The 22247-nt window shown below is 49.6% G+C and overlaps 1 protein-coding gene across 1 annotated transcript in view; it reads left to right on the top strand.

The window, feature by feature from the left end:
• Positions 1–21713, top strand: part of LOC115647282 — a 28686-nt gene extending 6973 nt beyond the window's left edge. Inside the window, exons 3-8 of the mRNA XM_030554181.1 lie at positions 17156–17267; positions 17972–18095; positions 18821–18985; positions 19367–19449; positions 20642–20750; positions 21499–21713. Coding sequence (XP_030410041.1) covers positions 17156–17267; positions 17972–18095; positions 18821–18985; positions 19367–19449; positions 20642–20750; positions 21499–21713 — 808 coding nt within the window. The remainder of the gene's footprint in view (positions 1–17155; positions 17268–17971; positions 18096–18820; positions 18986–19366; positions 19450–20641; positions 20751–21498) is intronic.
• Positions 21714–22247: the final 534 nt, after the last annotated feature.

Raw genomic sequence — 22247 nt, 5'->3', positions numbered from 1 at the left:
CTTGAGTAACTAACAAGAGACGGAAGATGATGGAACAACAGCAAGATTACAAGGTTAGGAAGGCACAGTGGGATGTTTTTAAATCATGTATATTTCTATCTGCGGCCTCCCCCTGGCTCTTTCACATCTGGTGAGTTCTGCTCCTGAGGCCTTATTTACAGGAGATGTTACTGCACAGCAAGCCAAAGTGTGAACATAAGAACGGCCATACTGCATCAGACCAAGGCCCATCTAGCCCAGCGTCCTGTCTCCCAACAGTGGCCAATGCCAGATGCTTCAGAGGGAATGAACAGAACAGGTCATCACAGTGGTGGATTTAGAGTTAGTGTGGTCCTGTATTCAGCTTCATTTTTGGGGCCCCTCTTTGGGATCCCCCACCCCCATTTTTCATTCTTTATTTTTTCATCCTTCTCCTATAAATAATAGGAAGTAAATGAAAATAAAGTGAGGTACCTTGGTTGTTTTTGTAGTCTAACTTGTTTTTCCACAGACCACCTGAAAATTGCTGAGGGTCTCGGTGAACCACTTAATGATCTTTCCGAATATTGTTTGTACCATTGGCTAACTATTATAAAGCACTTTGGATAAGAGCGCTTTATGTTGGGTTGCTGGGTCTGGCCAGGACTTAGGGTGTGGGAGGGGGCTCAGGGCGGGGGGGTGCAGGGTCTGGAAGGAAGTTAAGGTACAGGAGCAGGCTGAGGGTTGGGGTGCAGGGTCTGGCCAGGAGTTAGGTGCAGGAAGGGGCTTAGAGGTGGGGCAGGGAGTTAGGGTGTGGAGCACTTAACTGGGGCAGCTCCCATTTAGTGCAATGGGTGCAGGTAGGGATGTGGGGGGGGGCAGGAGTCAGGGAAGGCGGGTGGCTGGGGGTGCATGGGGGTGCAGGAGTCAGGGCTGGGGGTGCAGGGTCTAGCCAGGAGTTAGGAGGCAGCTCAGAGTTGGGGTAGAAAGTTGGGGTGTGGAGCGCTTACCTGGGGCAGCTCCCATTCGGTTCAAGGTGTGCAGGTGAGGATGTGAAGGGGGTGCAGGAGTCAGGGAAGAGGCGGGATGTGTGTGAGGAGGGTGCAGGAGTCAGGGCAGGGATGGGGTGTGTATGAGGGGGGTGCAGGAGTCAGGGAAGAGGTGGGATGTGTGTGAGGGGGTGCAGGAGTCAGGGCAGAGGGATGGGTGTGTGTGAGGGGATGCAGGAGTCAGGGCAGGGGGATGGGTGTGTGAGGGGGATGCAGGAGTCAGGGCAGGAGGATGGGTGTGTTTGAGGGGGTGCAGGAGTCAGGGCAGAGGGATGGGTGTGTGTGAGGGGATGCAGGAGTCAGGTCAGGGGGGTGGGTGTGTTTGAGGGGGTGCAGGAGTCAGGGCAGGGGGATGGGTGTGTGTGAGGGGATGCAGGAGTCAGGGCAGGGGGATGGGTGTGTGAGGAGGATGCAGGAGTCAGGGCAGGAGGATGGGTGTGTTTGAGGGGGTGCAGGAGTCAGGTCAGGGGGATGGGGGTGTGTGAGGGGGTGCAGGAGTCAGGTCAGGGGGATGGGTGTGTTTGAGGGGGTGCAGGAGTCAGGTCAGGGGGCTGGGTGTGTGTGAGGGGGGTGCAGGAGTCAGGGCAGGGACTGGGGGTGTGTGAGCAGGATGCAGGAGTCAGGGCAAGTGGCTGGGGGTGTGTGAGGGCGGCGCAGGAGTCAGGGCAGGGGCTGGGGGTGTGGGAGTCAGGGAAGGGACAGTGTGTGTGTGAGGAGGATGCAGGAGTCAGGGAAGGCAGGGGGCTGGATGTGTGTGTGAGGGGGTACAGGAGTCAGGGAAGGCAGGGGGCTGGATGTGTGTGTGAGGAGGATGCAGGAGTCAGGGAAGGCAGGGGGCTGAATGTGTGTGTGAGGGGGTGCAGGAGTCAGGGAAGGCAGGGGGCTGGATGTGTGTGTGAGGGGGTACAGGAGTCAGGGCAAGTGGCTGGGGGTGTGTGAGGGTGGCGCAGGAGTCAGGGCAGGGGGACTGGTGAGGTGGGCTGGTGTCATAGGGATGCTGCCAGCCCCCTGTCCTGAGCAGCTCATGGCAGGGGGCTGGGGAGGTATGTGCAGGAGGAATGTGGGGATCCCGCCCCTGCTCCACCCATCCCCAATTGCCCCCCCTTCCCCAAGGCCCCAGCCCCGCCTCTTTCCTGCCTCCCGTTCCCCGAGCACACTGCAGCCCCACTCCTCCTCTTCCCTCCCAGAGTGACCTGAGCGCCGGCAAACAGCTGTTCGGCAGCAGGGGAAGCACTGGGAGGGAAGAGGAGGAAACCTGGCATGCTCGGGGAGGGGGGAGCTTGGCTGTCAGTGGGGGCGAAGCCTGCAGCAGGAGCCCCAGGAGCTGGCAGGACCAAGCTTCTGCCCCCACAGCTGCCCAGCCCTGGGGTCCCCTGCTGTTGGGGGGCCCTGAGCCAGGGCACCCTGTGTTTCACTGTAAATCCGCCTCTGGGCAATCATCAACTCCTGTCGCCCATTCCCAGCTTCTGGCAAACAGAGGCTGGGGACACCATCCCTGCCCATCCTGGCTAATAGCCATTGATGGATCTGTCCTCCATGAACTTATCTAGTTCTTTTTTTGCTGACCATCTCAGCAGTGCAAAAAAACTGGGACAATCCTGAGCCCTTAAAACTGGACAGCTGGCAGTCAGGGCCGGCCTTAGAGATGGGCCACCTGGGTGACCACCCAGGGTGCCATGGTCAAGGGGGTGCCGTGCAGCAATGCAGAGATGCGCGTGGCTGGTGTAGAGTCAGAAGCTGCTCCCGGCTGGCAAGGAAGCGCTGCGTGTGGGAGATGCCCAGATTTCTAGCTTCTTCCTCCCAGCGGAGGAATATGGGGGCGCACACGGTGATGCATAGATACTGCTCTCACCTCTGCCTCCTAATGTTCCTCCACGCCCCCCTAAGGGACTGTGTGTGTGTGGTGGGAGGGAGTGAGGAGCAACACCAAGTGCTCTGTGCAGCCTGGTCACTCTCCTCACCTGGGCTGGGCTGTGAGGAATCTGGACCTGCTGCTCTCCTGCCCTCCCCTTACACAGCCCAGGTGGGCAAGTGACCTGGATGCAGGAAGTCCCGACATTGTTCCCCCCATCATGGCCCCCTAAGGGGGTACGGAGGAGCAGCATTCCGGGGGAGCCAGCTGCAATGCCAGCTGCTCTGTGCATCCAGGTCACTTGCCCCACATGGGTGCAGGGATTGGGGTGAAGGGGGCACAGTGCAGGGGTTGGGGCAAATGGGGGTGGGGAGGCCACAGGGGCCTGGGCAATGGTGATGTGCCACCACCACAGGAGCTAGAGGCAATGGGGAGGTGCCACGCCCACAGGGGGCCAAAGGCAATGGGGGGTGCTATGCCCATGGGGGTAGGGACAACGGGGGGGTGCTATGCCCATGAGGGACAGCAACAATGGGGGGGGAACCTACACCTACAGGGGGCAGGGGCAATGGGGGTGCCATGCCCACGGGGGCCAGGGCAATGGGGCAGCCATGCCCACGGGGGACAGGGGTGCCAAAATATAAGTTTGCCTAGGGCACCATTTCCCCAAAGGCTAGCCCTGCTGTAGTGTCTACCAAGCATCTGGACTGATTTCCCAGAACAGCTGCCTCAAAAAAGGGTTGGTCCTTGGAAAACCTGGAGCAGTGCCGCTCTAGCCCCAGGGGTAGCGACCACTTAGAAAGATTCTGGTTTTGTATTTCAAGACCAATCTCACACCCCTTTAAATTGCAGCGCTTAGGCTGTGGGACAGAGTTGGTGGGCATCATGGAAGGTGGGGGGCTGGAATGGGGTCCACTGGGTGCGTTATCTTTGCATGGACATTTCCTGTTATGTTGCTTCTGTGCTCTGTACCCGGCTGTCACAAGTCTGAATAAATAAAACAGCCTTTCCCTCTCCTGCCACCTCTCTGTGAACGGAACAGCCACGTGGCACAAAAGTCATTCGATATGATTAAATATTAGAGAGAAGAGCCGTGTTAGTCTGTATCCACAAAACCAGTCTGGTGACACCTTAAAGACTAACAGATCTATTTGAGCATAAGCTTTCGTTCATGGGGAAATAACCCCACTCCTTCGATATGATTAGTTAGCTGGATTCCTGATCAGAGTTTTGCAGGTTGGTGGGTTTCCCAGCTGCCTTCACATTTGCATGTGCTGGAAACCAATTCCTGGGTGGAATAAATATGAGCGAGACGAGGTTGGGGAGGTAAGGTCATTTATTGCTCCAACTGCCCTCCATGACAGACACATGAGCGTGTCTTCAGGTCTGGGTGAGATGAGCTCTGTGTAAGGTGGCAACTCTCTGTTTCAGCAACAGACCGTTGGGCCAATAAAAGATACTGCCTCACCCACCTTGTCTCTCTAATATCTGGGGCCCAACACTGCAAACAACATGGACTAAATATTGGATTTGATGTGTCAGTCACCCAGCTGACTGGTATGGCCTTTAACCAGCTGGACTAAATCAGTTATTAACCCACTTCCTGTAATAACCCTGAGGAGTGATTTCTGATGCATTGGGTGGGAAGATGCTTCACCAGCAATTGGGCAGGAAGCATGGGCCAGCCCCAGGCAGTACTTCGGGAGGGCATTGGCAGTGCTTCTCCCAGCACCACTTGCTGCAGGGCCCTCCCCTGGGGCAGGGCATGGGGAACTCTGGAGCAGGAACCAAAGTGAACCGAGAGGTTGCGTGTGGGGGGGAACAAGTGATGAGGGACTGGACTTGATCGCACGTGGGCTGCCAGCCTGGGAGCTTGAGCCTGGCCATGCCCTGACCTGAGAAGGGCTTGGCAGAGACTCTCCCAGAAGGTCCGGGAGCCGCGCTGGTGCTACCAGGGACCCGCAGCTGGGGCAGCTGGCGCCTCCCTGCCCTGATGCCCACCCCGGAGGGTGGGGATTTGCTAGGGTGGGAGTTGCCTGCTGCCTGGGCAGGTGAGGCTGGGGATGCCCTGGCCCCACGGCATGCAGCAGTGAGATGGGGGTCCCAGGTGGAGGGCTAGGCTCTCCCGCTGCAGCTCCTGTGCAACCAGCCCCGCTTCTCCGCAACAGAAGGGCAATTGACCGAGGCTTCAGGCTGGCTGCGCCCCTCTTGCTTCCTTCCCTGTATTGTCTCCCATGATCCTCTGTGTTCTTTGGCTTCCCCCCTCCTCTGCCTCTGCTCCCTGCAGGAGTCTGTATCCTCTGGCCTCCTGCCCGGGGGAAGCTCCCAGAGCCGGTGCTTTCAGACTGGGCTCGCCAACCGGGCAGCAGCCCAGCCAGGGCAGGCTGGATCCAAGAACTTCTGGGGCCAGACCCTCAGCTGGTGCAACAGGGCGTCACTCCCTGGCCCAGGATCTGTCCTCCCGCTGTTTGGCAAAGATCAGGATAGGTCTCCCAGCGCACAGTCTTTCTTCAGGGCCGAAAGCATGGCCTTTCTGCACGTCCCAGCTCATCTCTGTGCTATGCAAATGTGGATGTAGCCTGACGGCAGGTTAGCCGTGACCTGTGGTGGCCATGTGAGGGCTCCTTGGTGCTTGCGCCTTGGGATAATGCTGCAAGGAGGGAGTAGTACCGCACTGGAGCTGGGGTGGTAGCTGTGCACCCATCCTGGAGGCCAGCTGAGAAGTAGCAGGATCACAGCACAGATTTGTGGGATTGCAGGATCTTCCTTGAAGATTATTAGCCAGGTGCACAGAAAGTGGCCTCTGTGTAAACAGGTCTAGATGGGCTGTCTGGATAAAATCCACATGTAAAAGCTTTCCTTCCTTCTTCCCTCCTACTACCCCCAACTCACTTTCCACCACCTGAACACCAGCCTTTCACTCATACACCTTTAACACTTGATGCTCTGTGTGAAAAAGGGGAGGTGCCAGGCTACCAAGGGATAAGATGGTCACTGTTACAACATTAAACTTGTGTGTGGCCCAGCGATTTGTATTACGTCATCTTTGGCCCACTCTCATTGTAACAACCACCACTGAAAATCTTTTTAACTTGTTCATAAATATACAAAAAACGAAAAAAAAGAAGGAAAGGCAGTGTGACAAAGTTCCTCCTCTACCTTGGTGGGTCCTGCGCTTATTGGCAGCTTTGCTCACCTCAGTGATCTTCCCCTTTGGTGGAACCCACAGTTGGGAGGTTTGGGGGGAACCCGCCCTCTACTCCGGATTCCAGCCCAGGGCCCTGTGGATTGCAGCTGTCTATAGTGCCTCCTGTAACAGCTGCATGACAGCTACAACTCCCTGGGCTACTCAGGAGTGGCGCCAGGGTTTCTGGTGTCCTAGGCAGAATTCGGGAGGGCGGCATTTTGTGTGCTCCCCACGGCGAGTATGGGAGCTTCCGGGTCCACTCCCATTGCGCCACCGAAGAAGGACCCTCCACCAAAATGCCGCAGGAGACAGCAGCAGTCATTGAGCACGTTGGCAGAAGGTCTTTCTTCGGCGGTGCGACAGGAGCGGAACCAGAAGCTCCCGCGCGCCCTGTGGGGAGCGCATAAAATGCCGACCCTGGGGCTAGTTCCCCATGGCCTCCTCCAAACACCTTCTTTATCCTCAGTCCTCCAGCAGCACACCCTCTCACTCTCAGTTCCTTGCGCCTCTTGCTCCCAGCTCCTCACACACACACCTCACTGACTAACTGGGAGGCTTTTAGCTAGTTCCAGCCAGCCCTTGATTGGCTTCAGGTGTCCCAATCAATGTAGCAATCTCCACTGCCTTCTAGAAGGATCTTAATTGGCCCCAGGTGTCTTGATTAACCTGGAGCAACTGCCATTTGGTTACCATGGTACCAGGGATTTGTTTAGCCTGGGGCTAACATACCTGTTCCTCACTACTTTACTGTAGCCATCTGGCCTTGCCCCATCACAGCAGTTAAAGTATTTGGTCAAGTATGAACTCAGGCTTTCATTTGAACAATGTCGCTTCTAGTCTTTCCCTGTCTGACAGTATTTTCGATGGTCCTAAAGCTGTAATTGTCCTTTCTGGGGGAAAGAGAAGTCAGCTGAGATGTTCTCATAGACTCATAGACTCTAGGACTGGAAGGGACCTCGAGAGGTCATCGAGTCCAGTCCCCTGCCCTCATGGCAGGACCAAATACTGTCTAGACCATCCCTGATAGACATTTATCTAACCTACTCTTAAATATCTCCAGCGATGGAGATTCCACAACTTCCCTAGGCAATCTATTCCAGTGTTTAACTACCCTGACAGTTAGGAACTTTTTCCTAATGTCCAACCTAAATCTCCCTTGCTGCAGTTTAAGCCCATTGCTTCTTGTTCTACCATTGGAGGCCAAGGTGAACAAGTTTTCTCCCTCCTCCTGATGACACCCTTTTAGATACCTGAAAACTGCTATCAGGTCCCCTCTCAGTCTTCTCTTTTCCAAGCTAAACAAACCCAATTCCTTCAGCCTTCCTTCATAGGTCATGTTCTCAAGACCTTTAATCATTCTTGTTGCTCTTCTCTGGACCCTCTCCAATTTCTCCACATCTTTCTTGAAATGCGGTGCCCAGAACTGGACACAATACTCCAGTTGAGGCCTAACCAGCGCAGAGTAAAGTGGAAGAATGACTTCTCGTGTCTTGTTTACAACACACCTGTTAATGCATCCCAGAATCATGTTTGCTTTTTTTGCAACAGTATCACACTGTTCACTCATATTAAGCTTGTGGTCCACTATGACCCCTAGATCTCTTTCTGCCATACTCCTTCCTAGACAGTCTCTTCCCATTCTGTATGTGTGAAACTGATTGTTCCTTCCTAAGTGGAGCACTTTGCATTTATCTTTATTGAACTTCATCCTGTTTACCTCAGACCATTTCTCCAATTTGTCCAGATCATTTTGAATTTTGACCCTGTCCTCCAGAGCAGTTGCAATCCCTCCCAGTTTGGTATCATCCGCAAACTTAATAAGCGTACTTTCTATGCCAACATCTAAATCGTTGATGAAGATATTGAACAGAACCGGTCCCAAAACAGACCCCTGCGGAACCCCACTTGTTATACCTTTCCAGCAGGATTGGGAGCCATTAACAACTACTCTCTGAGTACGGTTATCCAGCCAGTTATGCACCCACCTTATAGTAGCCCCATCTAAATTGTACTTTCCTAGTTTATCTATAAGAATATCATGCGAAACTGTATCAAATGCCTTACTAAAGTCTAGGTATATCACATCCACCGCTTCTCCCTTATCCACAAGGCTCGTTATCCTATCAAAGAACGCTATCAGATTAGTTTGACATGATTTGTTCTTTACAAATCCATGCTGGCTATTCCCTATCACCTTACCACCTTCCAAGTGTTTGCAGATGATTTCTTTGATTACCTGCTCCATTATCTTCCCTGGCACAGAAGTTAAACTAACTGGTCTGTAGTTTCCTGGGTTGTTTTTATTTCCCTTTTTATAGATGGGCACTATATTTGCCCCCTTCCAGTCTTCTGGAATCTCCCCCGTCTCCCATGATTTCCCAAAGATAATAGCTAGAGGCTCAGATACCTCCTCTATTAACTCCTTGAGTATTCTAGGATGCATTTCATCAGGCCCTGGTGACTTGCAGGCATCTAACTTTTCTAAGTGATTTTTTACTTGCTCTTTCCTTATTTTCTCTTCTAAACCTACCCTCTTCCCGTAAGCATTCACTATACTAGACATTCCTTCAGACTTCTCAGTGAAGACCGAAACAAAGAAGTCATTAAGCATCTCTGCCATTTCCAAGTCTCCCGTTACTGTTACCCCCTCCTCATTGAGCAGTGGGCCTACCCTGTCCTTAGTCTTCCTCTTGCTTCTAATGTATTGATAAAAAGTCTTCTTGTTTCCCTTTATTCCCATGGCTAGTTTGAGTTCATTCTGTGCCTTTGCTTTTCTAATCTTGCCTCTGCATTCCTGTGTTATTTGCCTATATTCATCCTTCGTGATCTGACCTAGTTTCCATTTTTTATATGACGCCTTTTTATTTTGTAGGTCACGCAAGATCTCAAGGGTAAGCCAAGGTGGTCTTTTGCCACATTTTCTATCTTTCCTAACCATCGGAATAACTTGCTTTTGGGCCCTTAATAGTGTCCCTTTGAAAAACTGCCAACTTTCCTCAGTTGTTTTTCCCCTCAGTCTTAATTCCCATGGGACCTTACCTATCAGCTCTCTGAGCTTACCAAAATCCGCCTTCCTGAAATCCATTGTCTCTATTCTGCTGTACTCCCTTCTACCCTTCCTTAGAATTGCAAATTCTATGATTTCATGATCACTTTCACCCAAGCTTCCTTCTACTTTTAAATTCTCAACAAGTTCCTCCCTATTGGTTAAAATCAAGTCTAGAACAGCTTCCCCCCTAGTAGCTTTTTCAACTTTCTGAAATAGAAAGTTGTCTGCAATGCAGTCCAGGAACTTATTGGATAGTCTGTGCCCCGCGGTGTTATTTTCCCAACATATATCTGGATAGTTGAAGTCCCCCATCACCACCAAATCTTGGGCTTTGGATGATTTTGTTAGTTGTTTGAAAAAAGCCTCATCCACCTCTTCCGCCTGATTAGGTGGCCTGTAGTAGACTCCCAGCACGACATCACCTGTGTTTTTTACCCCTTTTAGCCTAACCCAGAGACTCTCCACCCTTCCGTCTCCTATGTCCATCTCCACCTCAGTCCAAGTGTGTACATTTTTAATATATAAGGCAACACCTCCTCCCTTTTTCCCCTGTCTATCCTTCCTGAGCAAACTATACCCATCCACACCAACATTCCAGTCGTGTGTATTATCCCACCAAGTTTCAGTAATGCCAATAATGTCATAGTTGTATTTAGTTATTAGCACTTCCAGTTCTTCCTGCTTATTACCCATACTTCTTGCATTTGTATAAAGGCATCTAAGATACTGGTTTGATCTCGCCTCCCAGCTTTGCCCTGACCCTCCTTCCTCTCTGCTATTATAGCCCGTGCTCCTTCCTGTTTCCAACCCATCTCCCAGGTCTTGTTCCCCACTTACCTGTGGGCTTTGCTCACCTGTCCCCGTCGAACCTAGTTTAAAGCCCTCCTTACTAGGTTAGCCAGTCTGTGCGCAAATAAGGCCTTTCCCCGCTTCGAAAGGTGAACGCCATCTGTTCCTAGCAGTCCTTCCTCGAATAGCATCCCGTGGTCGAGGAAGCCAAAGCCCTCCTGGTGACACCATCTTCGCAGCCAGGCATTCACCTCCACGATGCATCTGTTTCTGCCCGGACCCCTACCTTCAACAGGAAGAATCGAAGAGAATACCACCTGTGCTCCAAACTCCTTAACCCGTACTCCCAGAGCCCTATAGCCACTCTTGATCTGCAGCATCACACCTCGCAGTATCATTTGTGCCCACATGGATGAGTAGCATGGGATAGTAGTCAGAAGGCCGGATAATCCTCGACAAAGCCTCTGTAACATCTTGGATACGGGCCCCTGGCAGGCAGCATACCTCCCGGGATGAACGGTCAGGGCGACAGATGGGTGTCTCCGTCCCCCTCAGCAGAGAGTTTCCAACCACCACTACCCTACGTTTCTTATCAGTGGTGGCAGCAGACCTCCCAGCCTTAGGGGTACGAGGCTTCACCCCCTTAACTGTTGGGGGTGATTTCTTCTCTCCTGTATCAAGAAGAGCATAACAGTTATCTTTTACCACAGCAGGAGGGTTCGCAGCAGCGGTGGAGCACTGCCTGCTGCTAGAAGTAACCAGCTGGCTGTGTCCACCCTGAGCCTCCTCCTCCACTGGTGTGTCAGATACACCCTGAGGCATCTCCTCCTCCACTGGAATGTCAGTAGTCCTGTCAACTGGGACAGCACCATCAGCTGTCTCCACATGGATACTGTCCAGGAATTGCTCATGGATATGGATGTTCCTCAGCCTGGCCACCTCCTCCTGTAGCTCTCCCACCTGCTGCCTGAGAGATTCCACCAGTAGGCACCTTTCACATTGGATGCCACCCCCAGCCTGGATATCAGTAAGTGGAAATTGCAAATTACAGTCTTTGCAAGCCCACACCAGAATCTGGGTAAAAGCATCCATGCTTTGGTGCTCTGTCTGGCTACAGGCGCAGGTGGAGGAGACAGAAGCAGTGCTGGCACAGGTGTTGTGGGTCCTCCTCACCATTGTAAGCCTCCCTCTGTCAAACACTCTCAAATTCCTGTCTACAGCTCCCTATCCGCTCCTCTCTGCTGTAAACAGAAAGGTTTTCGATGTGGCTCAGGTTATGGGTTCAGGGGACCAATGGGTCACAGATGAGACTGACAAGGGACCCCCCCCTTCCTACTCCCCTTCCAAACTCCCTTGCAAAACTCCCTGTTAGCAGCTCCTGGTCGCTTGTGCGCAGCTTTATAAAGCCCTGGCCTGAGTGAATGCCCCGCCCACTGGTTAAGGTTCAGCCAATTACCAGAGGCTTCTAGCTTTCAAACCTTCCTAGTAGCTCCACCTCCAACTGCCAGCTACAGCACACGGTCCTTCAAACAAACAAACCAAACAGACTGACAAACACAAGCTCAGCACACAGCAAGTAACCCCCAAACACACACACAAACCCAAACACTGCAGACAGTCACTTACCCCACAGATGCTGTCTGTGCTCCTCCTTCTGGAGCAGCTGCTGCAGTTATTCAAGTCTACTGCCATTTTCTTGACAAAAGAAGAAAACAAACCAAGAAAAACACAGAGGACAGAAAAGCACAGCAAAGAGAAAAGGCAGCGTCTGCCTCTGCAACCGCTTAGATGCAGTCTCGCTGCTGGAGGAGCACAGGCTTAGCACGTCTGATCAACCACTCCTGCCCCAGCAAACGTGTACTTATCAGGTTCTTTGGGGTGTTGCTTTTAGCTGCCTTACCAGCGCCAGGCTCCCAGAAATCTAGCAAAGGGTGCAGGCTTGGCCAGCTAAGCCAGTGCTTTATTAAACAGAACAAGGCAGAGATAGGAAAGAGAAGTAAGGTGGGGAAGAAAAGTGACACATGAGGGAGCGGGTGGTAGGAGGAACCAACCCTCACATTCTAGGGCTTGTCTACACATCCTGCACTGCTGCAGCGCATCTGGTGAAGAAGCTCTACACTGAATAATAAAAATCACCTCTACAAGTGGCAGTACCTGTGTCCACACAGGCGCTTAGGTCGGTGCTGTAGTAAGTGAAGGCCCTGATAAAGGCCCAGTATGAGGCCTGAGGCCTGAACTGAAGTAATGGCTAAGACTTAGCTAAAAAGCAAAGTCAAGCTGTGAGCTGAAAGCTGGCTCGGTTCACAGATCTTGGCAAGGAAAGGGCTGATGTTGCATAAACACATATTCACCTAGCATACTGAGGTATAAACAGGGAACCAGAACACCTTATACTGGAACATTCCACAGATAAGAAAGAACAGGCCGACCCATCCCAATGACAGGGGCAAAAGGGTAATATGATGGATAGAGTTGTTTTGTTCAAACCAACATGTACAAGGTGAGAGGCGGCACCTTACTACGTAGAGGGGTTGTACCCTGCTACGGAGAAGGGTTGTACCTCAATACGTCAGGAGTGATGTGTAACTTGTTTGTACCTGTGTATAAGAATGCATCCTTTGGGCGATGTCTTTGTCCGGCCTAGGGAGCAGTGGAAAGTCCCACCACTGACTGAGCCGGGTCCATTGCCAAGAGGCACTTTCTCGTAGTATGCCCGGTAGACTAAGTAATCTATGGGGAACTGCAATTGTGTCCGAGATCGCAATAAACCTGGCCGACGTGCCTTCGTACCTTACTAGACTCTGTGGTCATTTGGGGGTTCTCTTCGGGTCTGCTGTGTCAGCTATCTGCAGAGCTGGGGCAGCACAAGAGGGAACACACGCACGCAGCCGAGTGATACCAACAAGGAGAGAGCAGAGCACCACACCGGTAGCATCTGACAGCACATCTGACGACACTGGTGACCCCGACGTGAAAAAAGCATGGGGTCCTATCTCAATAATGCTGGTGATAGGTACACAGAATCCTGCCTCACTTGTGGGGCAGATATTGCCATTTATGGAAAAATTATGATACCCTATGGCACAGGCCATGTCCTGAATAAGCACTACCTCATGATGGCTGTGCCTAGATGGGTACAAGAGCCAGCTAAAATATACTATGCTAATAGTGCGGGGACTCTGGTAGATAAAACATATGTGCAACACTACCCCACTGTGCGTCTAGTAACGGAAACTGGCTCAGAAATCAATCAGGCATGTTGAACAAAACATAATGGATGGTGGTTGTGTGAGTGCTATGCCAATATTGACATCAATGCCACTAAAAAAGGCAGAGCACGACTAGTACAAAAGGAATTGGTTAATGAGGTAGTGCGCATTCAGGATATGGCGTGTGTCATAGGGTATCATAATTTTTCCATAAATGGCAATATCTGCCCCACAAGTGAGGCAGGATTCTGTGTACCTATCACCGGCATTATTGAGATAGGAGCCCATGCTTTTTGGCCAACAAAAACGGGGAAGGCTGTCACTGAAGTGATCATTATTCATGAACAGCTGCAAAGCTTATTGGTTAATCTGTTTCCACCTGTAAAATTCTTATATTTAGATATACATGAATTAGTAGCAAGAACTAAGGAATCCCTAATACCAATAGCCCACTTAATCCAGCAGCAAATGCGTGAAGTGGACGAGATTCAACAAGCGGTGGAAACACCCTGGTGGGCAATCCCCGAGGATGTGACTTTGCATCCAGTAGTCCGCACTCTAAGCGTATTTCTAATGGGAATCCAGGCCCTAACTGTTGTGGTTTTAATAGGAATGTGTTGCTATATGATCCGTCACACAAGAAGTGCTAAATTACAAGGTCGAGTCAATAAGGGAATGGAAATGGCAATCAACACTGTCGTTGTACACCCAAACAATCACTTCATAGAGTAAGAAATTAAGGCACAGAAACTGTCACACTAAATAACAAATCTGTTAGAGCACACAAGTATTCAAATTTGTTGACATATATTTTTAGTGATGGTTAAAGTGTTATAACCAAAACTTAAATATTAATCACTATATCATACACATACATACTCCTATTCATATAATATCAATATATAAATCATATAATCCATACTTTTCATTTATATCCTGGGCATAGTTTGTATGTCCTCACAAAGCCCTCGATGAAATACCAGGTAGGCTACTAACCCCCAAGTACTTATGGTTCCGGGCCTAACATTCCCAGGCCCACCATAAGGGACTAAAAGATAATTGGATCACGAAATCTGTCTAACAGTCATATGAGGGACTGTGCAGACTGAAAAGACAGATGGGGCATGAGTGTATGGATGGTAAAATAAGGTAACCACATACCAGTGTTTAGCCCACTGGGTTATCTTTAGTCCATGCATTATTCTTTTCTGGGATGATGGGTAAACATCCTCCCCATAAAAAGACAAGAAGTGGGGGAATGTAGTAAGTGAAGGCCTTGATAAAGGCCCAGTATGAGGCCAGAGGCCTGAACTAAAGTAATGGCTAAGACTTAGCTAAAAAGCAAAGTCAAGCTGTGAGCTGAAAGCTGGCTCGGTTCACAGATCTTGGCAAGGAAAGGGCTGATGTTGCATAAACACATATTCACCTAGCAAACTGAGGTATAAACAGGGTACCAGAACACCTTATACTGGAACATTCCACAGATAAGAAAGAACAGGCCGACCTATCCTAATGACAGGGGCAAAAGGGTAATATGATGGATAGAGTTGTTTTGTTCAAACCAACATGTACAAGGTGAGAGGCGGCACCTTACTACGTAGAGGGGTTGTACCTTGCTACGTAGAAGGGTTGTACCTCAATACGTCAGGAGTGATGTGTAACTTGTTTGTACCTGTGTATAAGAATGCATCCTTGGGGCAATGTGTTTGTCTGGCCTAGGGGGCAGTGGAAAGTCCCGCCACTGACTGAGCCGGGTCCATTGCCAAGAGGCACTTTCTCGTAGTATGCCCTGTAGACTAAGTAATCTATGGGGAACTGCAATTGAGTCCAAGATCGCAATAAACCTGGCCGACGTGCCTTCGTACCTTACTAGACTCTGTGGTCATTGGGGGTTCTCTTCGGGTCTGCTGTGTCAGCTATCTGCAGAGCTGAGGCAGCACAAGAGGGAACACACGCACGCAGCCGAGTGATACCAACAAGGAGAGAGCAGAGCACCACACCGGTAGCATCTGACAACACATCTGACGACAGGTGCAACTTATGTCACTCAGGGGGGTGGTTTATTCACCCCTCAGTGACCTAAGTTATGCAGACATAAGCTGTAGTGTAGACATAGCCTAGGTGCGGGTCAGAATTCAGGGGAAGCCAGTGAAGGTGGTAATGTCATCAGTTCTCTCTGTCTGGCCCGCTCTGGGTAGGATGAGGAAGGCTCTGATGGATCCCAAGGTGCCAGGAGACAGTGGGGGTGGTAGCCATGATGGCGATGCCTGCCCCTGTCTCCCCAACTCTCCCTCGCTTCTCTGCTTTTCAAACCTTTTGTTGGCATCCTCGCCCGTTCCTGCGTCAGACCCCTCCTTCAGTGCTTCCCTCACTCCAGTTCTGCTGGGCGCCGGCTTGCCCCTTCTTTCTCGTTCCATGCTCTGCTCAGCGGTTACTTGCTTTCAGTGGCATGTCCATCCCTCCTGATGCTTCCTCCTGGGGGCAGCCCCGGATTCATGGGCCCCCACAGCAGGTGGGTGGGGTCAGAATGGAGCTCAGGGCCATGAGAAGCGGGCGGAGGGAGATGGCTCAGCTCTGCTGCTATGATGGTTGGGGGTGAGAGCTCCCCCCTGTCACCTGAGCCTCATTCTGGGTGTCTGTTGGCAGAGTCTCCCAGAGCTAACACTGTCTCATTTCTCTGCCTCCTTCTTGGCCTGCAAAGCCTGCCTCAGCGGAGAAGGGTGAATGAAGCATGGGTGCGAAGAGGGAATTCGGAATTCCTGACTCCGTGCCTAGTCGTGGCTGGGCCACCCATGGGACTGCCTGGGGCGGCTCCTGCTCAGGTAGGATATTTGCAGGGAGAGTCTTGTGTGTTGCTCTTGAGCAGCCGGGTTGGGGAGTGACTGTCACGCCAGCTATCAGCAAAGTGGTGACTGCCCTGGTTGCCTGCCCAGTGGGGCAGGATCAACTCTTCGAGTGGCTCCACCTCTGAGTGTGCTTCCAGTGTCCCTGACCCACTCAGGTTTGCCGGCATCTTCAGTGGGGTCATTCCTGGAGCTGGCAAACCAACATTTTCCCCTTTGATTTAGGGGCCTTGGCTTTAGCCCTCCTGACTCCTGGTGTTGGTCTCCTTGAGGCAGGGCCTCCTGCACCTCAAGGCTCTTTGTCCACCATACCAAGCAGAGAGCGAGTCCTCTGATCTTCCAGGAAGGACTCTGGCATTACAGAGTAGCATGTGCCTGTTGTTCATTGTTCATGGAGAAAACGCGACCTCTGATGGACTGGGATGAAAGCTGGCTGGATGGAAGAGGAAGGCTGAGAGTAGGTAACTCCTGTGATTCCAGGTCCCGGTGATGTTCAATGACGTTGAGATCTATTTCTCTTAGGAGGAATGGGCTCTCTTAGGGCAGGGGCAGAAGGTGATGTATCAGGACATGATGGAGGAGAATTATGGTCTCCTGACCTCACTGGGTAAAGCTCAACCCTCCTCCTTTTCCTGGGTGTTGTGTGGGCTCTGAGATGCCCAGGGCCTTTTCTAGATGCCGGGATGCCACTGAGGATCAGCAGCAGCAGAAAGGAACAAGTCACTGACTTCACGAGGGGAAAGGAGTTACTGCCATCCAGGCACCCTATTGCCCTAAAGCAAGTGATTGGAGAGACCTCCAGGCTGCTCACGTATTGGCTGAGAAATAAGGTGCATGTTTTTAACAGTGACGGTAATTAACCATTGCGGGCAACAAACCTAGGGCTGTGATGGATTTTCCATCACTTGAAGTCATCCAGTCAAGAGTGGGTGTCTTTCTAAGAGGTATACTAGAGCTCAGATCGAAGTTATGGGCTTGATGGTGAGGTTCTCTGACCTGGGTGATCTCCTGCATCATCCAAGGCAGAGAATATCACCCAGTGGCCTCAGATTGTCTGAGGAGAAGGAGGTTAGAGTGGGCATTAGGATTAAGGGAGCATGTTTAACAGTCATGGAGAGTGGCAGGCTAGAGAGAGCTGGGGAAGGTTCAAGGAGAATGGGATGCTGGCAGCAGTAGCTGTGCGGCAACATAATGTAGTCTACTTTTTCCCCATTAACAGGCTTTGCATGGACCAAACTGAACATTTTCCCAAATGGAGCAGGTGGGAGCACCAGGGGCCAAGGATCAGCAGGACTCGCTGGAAGAAGAAAGCTCAGAAATCCCCTCCTTTGGTGAGTAATAACAATCCACACCTCCTCCAAACTGCTTGTCTAAGAGCTGACGACCAGCCGCTCTCCCTGAGCATCTATCCTGATTACCTATCCCTGTGGTGTTTGTTGTTAATTGCTAAGCACACTATTCCTCCCAGTTAGCTCCCAGCCCCTTTACCTATCCCTGTGCTGGCTCTCTCTGGTGGGAGGAGAGCTCAGTGAGGGGGTGGGGTTATGGAATCTGTCACCAGGAATTTTTTTTCACCCAAAATGGACATGTTTGCTTTGAAAATTTCAGTTTTTTCCACAAAAAAAGTCAAATTCTTTTCAATGTTTCATCCTTGGCAGCAGCCCCAGGGAAAGGGGATCGTGAGAGGAGAGAGAAAACGGGGGTGGGGGTGGGGGTGACGGTGACATCCAAAACACCTTTTTTTTTTTAAACTGAAAGACTTTGGAATTTTGAAAAACAAAAAAACAAACAACAACAACAAAAACCCCAATCAACCAACCGGCCAAGCGGTCTGGCATTTTTCATGCAAGCCCTTCTGGGTAGGGAGCAAGTTGGTATTTTGTATTCTTCTCTGATGGAGTCTTTTAGGGTAGGAAATGCCTCAGCTCCTTTAGACAGTAAATTTCCTTTCCCCAGTCCCACAGCAACCTGCACTTTGAGCCTAGATGGCTAGACTCTGTCCCTTGAACTGCCTTCGTTTCCACCCTACTTTCAGTTTGTCCTGGATGGATGTCCCCCAAGACCCACCTCTTTCCAAAACAGGGATCTGCTAGCACACCACCAGGGAGAGGCGAGGGTGTTTTCTGACTCTTTCTGCATAATTTCTATAGTTGTCAAAGGTGAGTTGGAGGCAATCACCTCCCTGCCCACTCAGAGCAGTAAACTTCACCTTGATGTCCTTCTGCACTATACGGATACACTGAGTGACCGACAGTGAAACACGTCTTTAAGGCACACATTTCAGGAGAACACAGCTGTATTATGGAGCACGCGCAGTGTCTAAGTAAATCAACTTTGATACACAGTGGTATCCACAGACCTCTAACCCACAAAGGACAAACTGCAAAGTTAAATAGGCTTACCTGGCGGGTTTGGTCCCAGCAGGTCTGGTCCAATCTAGCTACTCTTCTTTGGTTTAGCCTTCTCCAGGTGGATCCAGTTCATGGATCCTCACTTTATCTCCCAGACTAGATGAATATTTACATAGGAATCGCCAGACAGGATCAGAACTATGGTCTGTCTAGTCCAGTCTCTCATCTCTAACAGTGACCTGCAGCACATGCTTCAAATGAAGAAACATGAAACCTCACAGTTGGCAGATGTGTTTCTTGTTATCTTTCTATATAGCATGATGGCCTTATGCAACCCTCTTGACCTTAGGACGGCCTGTCCAGGCAAAACCACATTCTCCCAACATCTGTAGCCCAGATCAGTCCAGACAAAAATAACCACCTTATAAATGTCTTTCATTCAAAATCAACTCAACCAGCACCAAGAAAACCAGCTTCTTGAGTGTCTTGGGTATGTAAATTTGCAAGCAATTAATGTTGTTCAATTAATGCAGCACAGGGCTGCCCAGGTCAGGAGAGAAGTGTGTATGAGAAGAGCTACAAGGAGAAGATCCACCTGAAGCGTCATAAGACCCTCCACTTCTGGAGGAAGCTGTTCAAGAGCAGGAGGTGCTTCCTGCAGACATGGGAGCTGACGATGCACCAGAGGACCCACACAGGTGAGAAGTTGTACAGCTGCAGCCAGTGTGCCAAGAGCTCCAGCCAGATCTCCAACTTCTGGCATTGGCGCATCCACACCAGTGAGCGGCCCTTTCGCCTGCCCCCAGGATCAGTGGTGTTTTGGCCTCTGCTGCGGCCTCACCACTCACCAGAAGATGCACACCAGGGAGGCCCTCCCTGTGCTGAACACCAGGAAGGCCATTGCAGAGGGTTAGAGGAGAGGAGATCGTGGCCAAGTGAAACCCCTTGCCCCACCATGGAGATAGGCATTCTGGTAACATTGTGTGTGTGAATGGCTTACAGAGGGTGTACATGACTCATGTGTGTGACTAACATGTCACAATCATATTGTTATATATTTGTTATTTGTATTGTGGTAGCTCCTGGGTTCCCCACAGACCCCATTGTGCCAGGCGCTGTGCAGACGCAGCACAAAAAGACGCGCAGAGCTGATGAGCAACAGGTATCCTTCCTAAGGTGCTTAGCTGGCCCCTATCCCTGTCTTACTGGAACATCTCACAACTAACAATGTTTATCCTCACAGCGCCCCCACGAGGTTGAAAAGTGCTATTGTCCCCATTCTGCAGATCTGAGGGCACAGAGAGGGTTGTTGACTTGCCCAATGCCACCCGTGAAATTTGTGCCAGATTAGGGACCTGAACATGGGTCTCTCAAATCACACCTGGCCCACAGGGCCATCCTGCCCCTTGCAGAGACCTCACAAGCACATCTGTAGAAGATGTTATAGCTGGTTATGAGCAACTTGTTGACCTGTTGGATTCTTTTAACAATTGATGACCCATTCTTTCAAACCTTTTAATAATTTCTTAACATGTTTTATAAACTGTTGGTAAATGGAACTTCAATATAAAGCATAAGCAACTTTCTCATAATTGTGTACTGTAGCCTATAGGACTAACCTGCTTGCTTGTGTATATCTATATCTATATCTATATCTATAGATATAGATATAGATATCTTTTCTTATAGTTTAAGTATTTGGGTTTATTGTAATAGGTTTATAGATTTCTATTAAAGTAAGTTTGGTTGTAATGCAAGAGACCAACAGGCCATATCCTGTATGTTAAGCTAAGGCAAAGTTAGTATACCTATATTAAGACCTTTTACTCAGAAAGCAAAGTTGACCTATATCTTGTTACCTAAATAGATGAGTCTCCATGCCTATGTCCATGACCTTTTATGTAAACCAATAAACAATGGAGAATGGCATAGAGGAGTTTTCAGTGTTATACCGACAGACTTAACAAGTCCACCATAAAAGACTGATGTGCGTACATACCTGTCAACAATATGCACATACATATTAGCCTATGGGGTAAGTGTACCTATGGGTGAGGAATGAAATTTGGGCATAAGAGGAAGGATTTCCAGCATTTGCCCTATAAAAGAGGTGACCCACCTCGATAGAGTACTCCATCTCCATTCTCACTTTACTCTATTCTCACTTACTTCCTCCACTCTATTCTATCTATCTACAATGGCTACTACTATCAGTAGGCTCTACTTGTTCTTCTTAAACTTTAAGTTTCAAGGGAACTAGGCTAAGCTTGGTTTCCCTAAGTTTTACTCTTAATTTATTTGGCTTTGATTTTAAGTTTAAATTAGTCAAGTAAACCCTAAATTTGCTTTAATAGCTCGTGGAATTAGTTTCTTCTAAGCACTGCATCCCTCACTCGAGAATTGTGAAACCTGAACTGCAAGGCTGTTCCTGTGTTTCTTACTACCAGGTTATCAAGGAAGAGTGTGAGTATATTAACCAAAGCTTTGTTGCATATGATACCATATTATCATATGTATCTTTTGAATAGCAGTAATGCAACTGTAACTTTGTAACTCTGGTATTTTACCATTTACTTACTATTATTGATTTTAATAAAAAGTCTTTACGACTTTATCTGTCTCAGTGTGAGCTTCCCGTCATACTCCTGAGGGTCCTTTTATAAATTCTGTGGAGCTTGATTTGGGACAAGAACTTTTATCTTCTGATCAAACAGACTGGCGAGCCTAAAACTCATACTAATTAATATTAATAATTTATTATTATTAAATACATAAATAAAAATTAAATTAATAAATTAAATTCCCTTATTATCCAAATTGATATTATCAGTACACCCTAAATAAGGCTACAGTACACAGACTTAAATAAGGCTTGAGGAGTGAAAGCTGCTTATGACAGAGGCTGAGAGAAATCAGCTTGACCTTCACAGACATGCCAAACCTGCCATCCCCTTCAGTCTCCACCAGGAATCTCACATCAGCAGCAGACAAGAATTTTGGTTGGGTTCATGAGTGGGTTTCTCCATTTGTGGGGTGAAGGGTGTCCCATGATGTGCAGCTGAAAGGGCATAAAATCCTCTCCTAATGTTGCTTTTTCGTGCAAGAAATTGCTGGCATTGTCACAAGGGTGTAATGGGATTGCATCCGTGAGGGGGCAGTGTCCAGGAGGCAAACTCTCTGCTAACAAAACTGAGAATCCATGACTGAGCAGGCTCAGGTGAGCTGGACTTCCAGGTGAAAGGAGGAAAGGAGGAGTTGCATATGGAAGAATCTTGGCAAAGAGGAGTAGAGACCCTGATAACACAGATCCAGGGTAGCACTAAGCATGGGACTTATTCCCATATTGCAGGCCAGTGTATCAAACGTGCATTAAGTGTGATTGCTGGACTAAAGGGAGCTGCGTGGCAACACTGGAGAAGCGATTGAGGATTGAATTGCGAGCGTCTAATCATGCAACAATTTGTAGTTCAGTTTTGAAGGCAGACCAGTGAGGTTTGAATGATGATTTTTCCCTCCATAGTTTCCTGTATGTAAATATTTCCTTCTGAGCTAGTGTAAATTGCCTCTCTCATTATTTGATCCATTTGGTTGATTTAACCTGGAGCTTTGAGTGTCTAGAATAGTCATAAAACTTCTTTCCAAATACCCTCTAGTGCTGTAATTAGAATTCCTTTATAGTTATGAATGTTCAGAGGGTCTAATCTCACAATCAGCCACTTTCATAAGAACGTAAGAATGGCCACACTGGTCAGACCAAAGGTCCATCTAGCCCAGTATCCTGTCTTCCGACAGTGGCCCAGGCCAGTGCCCCAGAGGGAATGAACAGAACAGGTCATCATCAAGTGACCCATCCCCTGTCACTCATTCCCAGCTTCTGGCAAACAAGTTATGTGGTACTCTGTTACATCTAATACGAGGGGGTCAAGAAGACAGCTCCTGCTCTCAGTAACATCCAGGCCG

Source organism: Gopherus evgoodei, chromosome 2 (genome assembly GCF_007399415.2).
Source record: "Gopherus evgoodei ecotype Sinaloan lineage chromosome 2, rGopEvg1_v1.p, whole genome shotgun sequence".
In the NCBI taxonomy this organism is placed as follows: Eukaryota; Metazoa; Chordata; order Testudines; family Testudinidae; genus Gopherus; species Gopherus evgoodei.
The sequence above is the reverse complement of the archived record's forward strand: the minus strand, read 5'-3'. Positions and strand labels throughout refer to the sequence as shown.